The sequence below is a fragment of the Aquarana catesbeiana genome, unplaced genomic scaffold (assembly GCF_042186555.1).
Source record: "Aquarana catesbeiana isolate 2022-GZ unplaced genomic scaffold, ASM4218655v1 unanchor237, whole genome shotgun sequence".
Taxonomy (NCBI): Eukaryota; Metazoa; Chordata; class Amphibia; order Anura; family Ranidae; genus Aquarana; species Aquarana catesbeiana.
This window is the reverse complement of record NW_027362665.1, coordinates 2,713,955-2,725,000: the sequence shown is the minus strand read 5'-3', so window position 1 is coordinate 2,725,000 and position 11,046 is coordinate 2,713,955. Positions and strand designations below refer to the sequence as shown.

At 43.9% G+C, this 11,046-nt stretch overlaps 1 protein-coding gene across 1 annotated transcript in view; it reads right to left on the bottom strand.

Annotated features, from left to right (window-relative positions):
• LOC141122001 (uncharacterized) overlaps nt 1–11,046 on the bottom strand; it is a 28,877-nt gene that overhangs the window by 1,023 nt on the left and 16,808 nt on the right. Inside the window, exon 8 of the mRNA XM_073611787.1 lies at nt 1–2,431. This exon is cut by the window's left edge and continues 1,023 nt beyond it. Within this exon, the coding sequence (XP_073467888.1) occupies nt 513–2,431 (1,919 nt within the window). The 3' untranslated portion in view covers nt 1–512. The remainder of the gene's footprint in view (nt 2,432–11,046) is intronic.

Here is an 11,046-nt window from a genome sequence, read left to right as displayed (position 1 = left end):
TCTAGTGGCCATAATCTGATATTTTTCCTAAAATACCTTAGTTAGTGCAATACTGCATTATGGTCATTAGATGGAGTCAAGGAAATCAGAGTATGAAATAAAATACGGCCAATATTCATCACAGCTGGATGAATGCCGGTCATAACCGTTCAACTTTTTTTTTAAACAGACCTCTAAAGTGTTTGTGAAAGCTTACATCACAAAATGTACTCAGCCAATGAAAGGTAATGACTCCATTTTTATTTTTCACCTGCTATCAATGACCAACACGGTACAACACTTCATCCATGTCTTTGGTGATCTCTGATCTCCTTATCAACTGTGATGAAGATCAGCCATGGAGTAAATCTGAGATGTATATCAGGGTGTGCTTCTTCCCCACATGAGAGCTGTGATGTCCAGCAACATTCATATAGAAGACATTTCCCACACTCAAGGCACTAATACACCTCGAGGGTTGTGTGGGTTCCTTGATGTACAGAAAGACAGGACTTCAGTGAGGAACAATTCTCTCACTCAGGACAGGTATACGGCTTCTCCCCTGTGTGAGATCTCTGATGTGTGGAAAGATTGGACTTCTGTGAAAAACATTTCCCGCACTCAGGACAGGAATACGGCTTCTCCCCCGTGTGAGATCTCTGATGTGTGTAAAGAGTGGCCTTCTGTGAAAAACATTTCCCGCACTCAGGACAGGAATGCAGCTTCTCCCCCGTGTGAGATCTCTGATGTCTGTTAAAACTGGAATTGTGTGAAAAACATTTCCCGCACTTGGGACAGGTATACGGCTTCTCCCCCGTGTGAGATCTCTGATGTGTGGAAAGATTGAACTTCTGAGAAAAACATTTCCCGCACTCAGGACAGGAATACGGCTTCTCCCCCGTGTGAGATCTCTGATGTGTATAAAGACTGGACTTCACTGAAAAACATTTCCTGCACTCAGGACAGGAATATGGCTTCTCCTCTATGTGAGATCTCTGATGTGAGTAAAGATAGGACTTCCGTGAGAAACATTTCCCGCACTCAGGACAGGAATACGGCTTCTCCCCTGTGTGAGATCGCTGATGTGTGTAAAGATTGGACTTCTGTGAGAAACATTTCCCACACTCAGAACAGGAATATGGCTTCACCCCCGTGTGAGATCTCTGATGTGTGTAAAGACTGGCCTTCACTGAAAAACATTTCCCACACACAGTACAGGAATACAGCTGCTCCCCTGTGTGAGATCTCTGATGTGTGTAAAGATTGGACTGATCTGAAAAACATTTCCCGCACACAGTACAGGAATACGGCTTCTGCCCCGTGTGTAACCTCTGATGTGTGTAAAGATTGGACTTCCGTGAGAAACATTTCCCGCACTCAGGACAGGAATATGGCTTCTCCCCTGTGTGAGATCTCTGATGTGTGAAAAGATGGGACTTCACTGTAAAACATTTCCCACACTCAGGACAGGAATATGGCTTCTCTCCTGTGTGAGATCTCTGATGTGTGAAAAGATGGGACTTCACTGAAAAACATTTCCCACACTCAGGACAGGAATATGGCTTCTCTCCTGTGTGAGATCTCTGATGTATGTAAACACTGGACTTCTCTGAAAAACATTTCCCACACTCAGGACAGGAATATGGCTTCTCCCCCGTGTGAGATCTTTTATGCACATTAAGATTGGATTTAAATTGGAAACATTTCCCGCACTCAGTACAGGAATACGGCTTCTCCCCCGTGTGAGATTTCTGATGTGTGAAAAGATGGGACTTCACTGAAAAACGTTTCCCACACTCAGGACAGGAATACGGCTTCTCTCCTGTGTGAGATATCTGATGTCTGTAAAGACTCGACTTCACTGAAAAGCATTTCCCACACTCAGGACAGGAATATGGCTTCGCTCCTGTGTGAGATCTCTGATGTGTGGAAAGACTGGACTTGTGTAAATAACATTTCCCACACTCAGGACAGGAATACGGCTTCTCTCCTGTATGAGAACTTATATGCAAATTAAGATCATATTTTGAACGGAAACATTTCCCACACTCAGGACAGGAATACGGCTTCTGCCCAGTGTGAGATCTCTGATGTTTGGAAAGATGGGACTTCTGTGAAAAACATTTCCCGCACTCAGGACAGGAATACGGCTTCTCCCCTGTGTGAGATCTTATATGTCTATTAAGTTTGGATTTAGAACAGAAACACTTCCCGCACTTAGTACAGGAAAAGCTCTTCTCTGTTGGAAGGACGGCACCGTCCCTCACAGTCTGAGGTTCCTCAGGATAAGAGGAATACGATGGTCCATCTACACTGTGTGGTGCCGGATGGACATTTGAGGTAGTCGGGTTTTCTCCTGGACTATACTGTGTGATGTCCTCATCTTCTACTTTACAGTCTGGAGACAAAGTGAGACAATCCTCTGAGGTTTTCCTCATCTCCCGTCCATCTACTAAAATAGAAATACAAAGATTATTACTAGACATGAGCAGATTGGTTCCCCTAAACCAGGACTCCGCCCACATCAGGCAGCTTTGTCTCTGAGGATCTTACAATTCCCCCCTCAAGGTAACTAGTAAATGGGTCCTCTGTAGGGCGGCAACTAATTATTATTTTCAGAATTGATTAGTTGGCCGATTATTGTTTTGATTAATCGACTAAATGGATAAAAACCTCAAAAAAAGGTTGGTGTATAATTGAGTTAATATTCTTGAATATCTATATACAGCGGTAAATATAAATATCCAGATATATAGTTGGATATTTAATCCACTCTGAGAATAACAGACAGATAGATGTATTATTAGAGGGAGAATCTGCTACATATCAGAATCAGAGATCAACATTATTAAATTATAAAAAAAGATGTTAAACTCTGTTTTGCAGATGATCAGACAGGAGTGTAATATAATATGATGGATGACAGACTCCCTTGTCATAGACAGGTAGGTGGGTACAAGCTCCCTGCACCTGATGTCACTTATGCTGGCTGTACACAAACTCATTTTTCTTTCAAAAAAACATTCATCCAATTTTCTAACCATTAGTGGGTCAAATCGGCGCTCATTTTCCACCACAGTGACGAGAAAATTCAAAAGAAGCAGAACAGAAAACTTTTCTCCATCGAACAAATTTCTCACATCGTGTATGTGGTTTGTGCTCAGAAGTTACATTCATTTTATAATTTATTGTTAAAAGCAAGTGGAATTTTCGAACTACACTCGTCCATTCATCGAATGTACAAATATTTGTGCAAATATTCTCATCCAAAAATCGATCCGTGTATGGCCAGCATAGGACATTTAGTAGCAGCAGCATGATTTTTGTTTAATCATCTGTTATGATGGAGTTAAAAGAAAATAGTCTTTTATGGTACAAAAACAGCAGATAATCACTACTATAAGGGATTCATTTATACTGTGAAATAGTGAAAGTAATATATCTTATATCATATATATAATAATAAATATACTCAGACATAGGATATACAGTGGAACCTTGGTTTACGAGTGTTTTGAAAGACGAGCAAATTTTTTTTTTAAATTCTGACTCAGTTTGCGAGTGTTGTCTCGCAAAACGAGCAGCATTCAAGCTAATAGTGTGTGCAGTACTGCATTTGGCCACAGGTGTGGGGGCGCCGTTGACACTCGGAATGGTTCGGAAATACTTGGAAACATTCGGAAATACACAGTTCCTGAGCCTTTCCAAGGCTTTCCGACTTCAGCTGAGCTGTCCCCGAGTATTTCCGAGGCTCTCCGGCGCCCCCCCACCTCTGGCCACATGCGGTATTGCATGCAATAGAAGTCAATGGGGAACAAATTATCTTCATTTCCATTGACTTCTATGGGGAAACTCGCTTTGATATGCGAGTGCTTTGGATTACAAGCATTCTCCTAGAACGAATTATGCTCCTAATCCAGGGTTCCACTGTATGGGGATTTTACCTGGGAGTCACACATGAAGATATATGGATGATAGAGGGGGGGCTTTTATATTAAAGTAATACTGAAATCTGAAACTTTTTTCATGGATATAATAATTTCTTTACCGTACATCACGGGACACAGAGCACCATAGTCATTACTATGTGGGTTATAGGCCACCTATAGGTGAATGGACACTGGTATACCCAAAAGGAAACAGGAAGTCCCCCTCCCTATATAACCCCTCCCATACCGGGAGTACCAGTGTCTAAGGTGGTCACGGTTGGTGAAGTGCTAAGAGAGCTCCGCTAAGCAATCCCAGACGGGATCAAGGAGCTGTGCAAACAGATAGATCCAAGGTACCTGAAAGCCAAAATAGATGGTACCCGGGCCTCGTGGAAGAAACAAGGTTTCTGCCTGTAATGCATTCTCATTTGATATCTGGACCCTGGGATCCGGCACCTTGGTCATGTTTATACAACCAAAGTGTTCTCTGGCAGGGTGCTGTACAGGTTCAAGGGAGTGGACTCCATAAAGGGGGACCCGGTCCTTGAAGGTCTGTCATGACACGGCCTGCCGCGATGGGTGAAGGTCTGTCTGTGATAGTCTCCATCAGTCTTGCGGCCGGACGGATGAATCAGAAAGATCCAAAGGAATGTGTGTGTGTGTGTAATATATATATATATAATTCACTTTTGGTATTTCTTTTATGAGTATGCACTGCCTTGACTGTGTTTTACCACTAGAGGGTGTAAAAACAACATACCTGGCTTCCAACATTCCATGCTTCCCCTGTGTTATGCTCAGTGTCACCAAAGGCTTCTGCGGACAGCATTGCTCTCCTCTGTCAGCCATCAGTGGGGTTTTGGGGGGACCATCCGCCTTTAGCACAGTGGTCAGGTTCCCCCCTGCTGAGACCCTTCACCCCTCCCGTCGATCCATCCCCGCCATGGGACCGGCCTGTCCTCTCGCACATGCGCGAAAAAAGTTTTCTTTTTATAAAAAAAGGGACAGATTGTAAGAGCGTGGGGGCGTGGCTTAGACGCTGCTGGCATGCATGTGGAAACGGCGTGCACGTGATACACGGCACAGGCGCAAGGTTTACCAGCTTTAAAGAGCAGAGCATAAAATTGGCATGTAAGCTATATGGGTGTGTGGATAGACATTTCCAAGGGGCACGTTTACTCAGCATTGAGACTGAGCATGTATAGCGGCATATTGTATAATTGCTAGACTAAAGCTTGGCAATAGATGCGCTGTGTTTAGTACCTCTGCTTTTTTGTGCTTAGGACTTTGTCTTCCTGCAAAAGGGGTAATTCAACAGGGGGGAGCGCAAGGTCGCTGCGGTCAGAGTCTGAGACTCCTAGTCGCACGTCCGCAGTTCAATCCTCCCTTAAAGGACCTGGAGCATCTGGTGAATCTGAGCCATCTTGTCTCACAGGCATTGTGGCTACCTCCAATGTCCCAGCCTCTGCCTACGTCGCTAAGGACGATTTGGCTTTGGCTCTGGCTAGTTTGGAAGGTAAAATAGCTGATATGTTTGCGTCTTCCTCCCAAGAGGTGAGAAAATGTGGCAGGTCCCCCTCCACTGCCCTTGACCTTCCAGTATCGGAACAGCAATGGGCAGAAGATATTGGGGTACCTTTAAGGGAAGGAGGTTCAGGTGACTCCTCTTCTGAGGATTCGGCATCTGAAGAACCTTTCTCAACTTCGCAATCTCAGAAATTGCTAATCCAATCCCTTACGCAGTTGGTCCATTCTGGATATAAGTTGCCTCCTGCAGAGGTGGATGAGGTTTCCTCCTCTTTGGGTTCGCTAAAACCCCCACAGGGTTCTCAGGCTTTCCCTATGCACCCGTTACTGGAGCAACTGATTTATGCTGATTGGGATCACCCAGATAAGCAGTTTTCTCCTCCTAAGAAGTTTTCACTTCTCTACCCCATGGAGAAAAAGTTCACAAAAAGATGGGATTTGCCAGCGTTAGATGTGGCTATCTCCTTTGTGGACAGGAGTTTAACTTGTCCAGTGGACAACGCACAAGTATTTAGAGATCCAGCTGATAAGAAGTTCTTTACTAAAGGCCTCATTTGCTGTAGCTGGTGCAGTGGTACAGCCTGCAGTGGCAGCAATAAGAATTTGTCAATCCCTTGGGGATAAATTCAAGCAGGTTATTAAGAGGGTTCCTGCTCAAGTTGAAGAGGCCCAACGTTTTGCTGATCTACCTAGGGCCCTATACTTTGCAGTGGACGCTATCAAGGATTCTATCCATCAGGCGTCTCGCCTTGCGCTTATGTTGATACATATGCGCAGGATTCTGTGGCTAAAGAACTGTTCAGCTGAGTTACATAGTTAGTCAGGTTGAAAAAAGACACAAGTCCATCCAGTTCAACCTTAAAAACAATAAATAAATAAAATAAAAAATATCATACAATCCCATATACCCAATTTTATACCCTCAGTTGATCCAGAGGAAGGCAAAAAACCCCAGCAGAGCATGGTCCAATTTGCTACAGCAGGGGAAAAATTCCTTCCTGATCCCCCAAGAGGCAATCAGATTTTCCCTGGATCAACTTTACCTATAAATGTTAGTACCCAGTTATATTATGTACATTTAGGAAAATAGCCTTTCTTAAAGCAATCTACTGAGCTGGCCAGAACCACCTCTGGAGGGAGTCTATTCCACATTTTCACAGCTCTTACTGTGAAGAAACCTTTGCGTATTTGGAGATGAAATCTCTTTTCCTCTAGACATAAAGAGTGCCCCCGTGTCCTCTGGGTTGACCGTAAAGAGAATAACTCAGCACTAAGTTCACTATATGGACCCCTTATATATTTGAACATGTTGATCATATCCCCCCTTATTCTCCTCTTCTCAAGAGTGAATAAATTCAGTTCCTCTAATCTTTCCTCATAGCTGAGCTCCTCCATGCCTCTTATCAGTTTGGTTGCCCTTCTCTGCACTTTCTCCAGTTCCCCGATATCCTTTTTGAGAACTGGTGCCCAAAACTGAACTGCATATTCCAGATGAGGTCTTACTAATGATTTGAACAGGGGCAAAATTATATCTCTCTCTCTAGAGTCCATACCTCTCTTAATACAAGAAAGGACTTTGCTCGCTTTGAAAACCGCAGCTTGGCATTGGATGCTATTGAGCTTATGATCTACCAAAACCCCCATGAGTTACTATGCAAAAGGCTCTTGGCTGGGTTTCCCTTTCATGGAGAAAGGTTGTTTGGGGAAGATTTGGATAAATATATCCAAAAGATTTCTAGGGGTAAGAGTACCCTTCTGCCGGTTAAGAAAAAGAATATAGTTACATAGTAGGTGAGGTTGAAAAAAGACACAAGTCCATCAAGTCCAACCTATGTGTGTGATTATGTGTCAGTATTACATTACATATCCCTGTATGTTGCGGTCATTCAGGTGATTATCTAATAGTTTCTTGAAGCTATCACTGCTCCCCGCTGAGACCACCGCCTGTGGAAGGGAATTCCACATCCTTGCCACTCTTACAGTAAAGAACCCTCTACGTAGTTTAAGGTTAAACCTCTTTTCTTCTAATTGTAATGAGTGGCCACGAGTCTTATTAAACTCTCTTCTGCGAAAAAGTTTCAAGACTTCCCCTCTGATGCCTGGGGCAACAGCCTCAAGGCAGTCCCAAGAGCCTCCACTGTCAGGGGCAAAAGGTAAGCCTCATAACCAAACACCGGGCCACAAAAAGCCCTGGGGTCAGAAGTCCACAAAACAGAATCCCAAGGCTTCCTTGTGAATGGACGCCCCCGCTCAATTGAGTGGGGGGAAGACTGCGATGGTTTTCAGAAACTTGGCAAGAGGAGATCCAAGACAAATGATTCCTCTCCGTGGTAGCCCTAGGCTACAAACTAGAGTTCCAAGAGTTTCCACCATCTTGTTTTCTAAGATCAAACGTTCCCAAGGACACAGTAAAGAAAAAGTCTTTATTTCTGGCACTAGACCGATTATTGTCTCAGGGAGTAATAATAGAGGTCCTCTCAGAAGAGAGGGACATGGGGTTTTATTCAAATCTCTTTATGGTACCAAAACCAAATGGAGATGTCAAACCCATTCTAGATCTCAGAGATCTGAATCACTTCCTAAACATCCGCTCCTTCCGAATGGAGTCGATCCGGTCAGTTGCTTCCACCCTATGGGGAGGAGAAGTTGTAGCATCCATAGATATCAAAGATGCGTATCTTTATGTGCCAATATTTCCCACTCACCAGAAGTTTCTGCGGTTTGCGGTAGAGCAGCGCCACTTTCAGTTTGTGGCCTTGACTTTCGGGTTAGCCACCGCTCCCCGACTGTTCACAAAGGTGTTAGCCCCAGTACTAGCATGATTAAGGGGCCAGGGTATAGCAATAATAGCATACCTAGACGACCTGCTACTGGTAGATCAGCCAATGCCACAGCAGTGGCCTATATGAATCACCAAGGGGCACCAGAAGCCATGCAGCCCAAAGGGAGGTGGACCATATTCTGTCCTGGGCAGAGAAACATGTTCCTTGCCTATAGTTTACATTCCAGGAAGGGAAAATTGGCAGGCAGATTTCTTGAGCCGTCAACAGCTGTTGCCGGGAGAATGGTCTCCATTCCCGATGTCTTTTTGGCCATATGCCAAAAATGGGATATGCCAGATGTAGATCTATTGATGTCTAGGTTCAACAGGAAGTTGGACAACTTTGTGGCGAGAACAAGGGATCAGATTAAGGCGCACTCTACCTGGGCAGTCAGTGCTTCATGGGCAGTGCATCACCAAGCCTCTGTGGCTCAGATTTGCTGCTACTTGGTCATCAGTACATACATTCACAAAATTCTATCAAATGGATGTAAGATGGCAGGAGGACACCGCCTTTGGGCGCAGTGTGCTGCAGGCAGCAGTTTAGGTCCTCATGCCTGGCGGCGGCTGTTTGCTTTGTGTCTCCCTCCCCTCAGGTGGCATTGCTTTGGGACATCCCACATAGTAATGACTATGGTGCTCTGTGTCCCGTCATGTACAATAAAGAAAATAAGATTTTTATAACAGCTTACCTGTAAAATCCTATTCTTGGAGTACATCACGGGACACAGAGGTCCCGCCACTCTTATTGGGATATATATATATATATATATATATATATATATATATATATATATATATATATATATATATATATATATATATATATATATATATATATATATATTAGCTTTGCTACAAAAATGGAGGTACTCCCGGTATGGGAAGGGTTGTATAGGGAGGGGAGTTCCTGATTCCTTTTGGGTATACCAGTGTCCATTCAACTATAGGTGGCCTATAACCCACATAGTAATGACTATGGTGCTCTGTGTCCCGTGATGTACTCCAAGAAAAGGGTTTTACAGGTAAGCCGTTATAAAAATCCTATTTTTATATATAATGCACAATACTAGTAAACTTTTACTTTATGTAATAGTAATCCCTTCTATTACCTCCAGTCTATCAGCCTCCACCTTCTCTGGGGTCAGATGCTGATCTTCCCTGCACAGAGACCTTAAAGTCATTGTAAATGTTGGATTTCCTTTTTAAACAAACTTGTCATACTTACCTCTAGGGATGCACAGAAATTTTGGCGGCCGAAAAAAAACTGCTAAAAATTGTGTTTTTAGCACATTGCCAAAAGGAAAATATTGCCGATAATGGAGTGGTAAACGGGGCCACCCATTGCGGGGGTGTCATCCTGATGTGCCCCAGTCCTCCCTTCCCTCCTCCTCACCTCCCTCTTCTCCTTCCTCCCACAGAGCGGAGATCTCTTTGTGTCACAGAGCTGAATTGCCCGGGTCACAGTAAAAATGTCCTGCCTCCTGTGATAGACGGCACACTGATCCAATGGTGGGACATTGAATCTGTGACGTGATCACAGGAGGCGGGGCATTGTTACTGCAACCCGGGCAATTCAGCTCCGTGACACACAGAAATCGCCGCTTTAATCCAGGCACAGGCAGGCTGCATGATGAGAACTGGTGAGGCTGCATGATGGGCACTGGTGAGGCTGCATGACGGGCACTGGTAAAGTTGCATTGATCTCCTGCATCATGTTTGCAGTCTCTGACCATCTCCTGTACTATGTCTGCAGTCTCTGACCATCTCCTGCACTATGTCTGCAGTCTCTGACCATCTCCTGTATGATGCCTGCAGTCTCTGACCATCTCCCGTACCATGTCTGCAGTCTCTGATCATCTCCTGTATCATTTCTGCAGTCTCTGATCATCTCCTGTATTATGTCTGCAGTCTCTGACCATCTCCTGTATCATGTCTGCAGTCTCTGATCATCTCATGCACTATATCTGCAGTCTCTGATCATCTCCTGTATCATTTCTGCAGTCTCTGATCATCTCCTGTATTATGTCTGCAGTCTCTGATCATCTCCTGCACTATATCTGCAGTCTCTGATCATCTCCTGTATCATTTCTGCAGTCTCTGATCATCTCCTGTATCATGTCTGCAATCTCTGATCATCTCCTGTATCATTTCTGCAGTCTCTGATCATCTCCTGTATTATGTCTGCAGTCTCTGACCATCTCCTGTATCATGTCTGAATTCTCTGACCATCTCTTGTATCATGTCTGCTAGAGGTGCACCGAATGGAATTTTTTCTAATACTATAGCAGTGTGTTTAAGTAAGAGATTGCAGACATGATACAAAAGATGGTCAGAGACGACAGACATGATACAAGAGATTGAGGGGGACCCCCGTGCCATTTTTTAAAAATTTTGGCGCGGGGTTACCCTTAATATAATTTAGGGGACCCCCCATGCATTTTTTTTTTATTTTGGTTCGGGGTTCCCAAGTGGGGAAATTCCATGCCGTTTTTATCCATGAACTTTTACGTGTATTGTCGGGACAGACAATTCATTAATAGCTGGCACTAGCGCTAGCATTTTTAAATGACTTTTTTCTTTTAGAAATATCATTTTGCTGTCAGACTGTTCTAAACACAGGAAACATGCGCCCCTTTACAGGCATACTATAGACACCCCCCAGCTACGAAATTTAAAGGGATATTACACTTTTATTGTTTCACTTTAAGCATTATTAAAATCACTGCTCCCGAAAAAACGTCCGTTTTTAAAACTTTTTGTTGCATTGATACATGTCCTCTGGGGCAG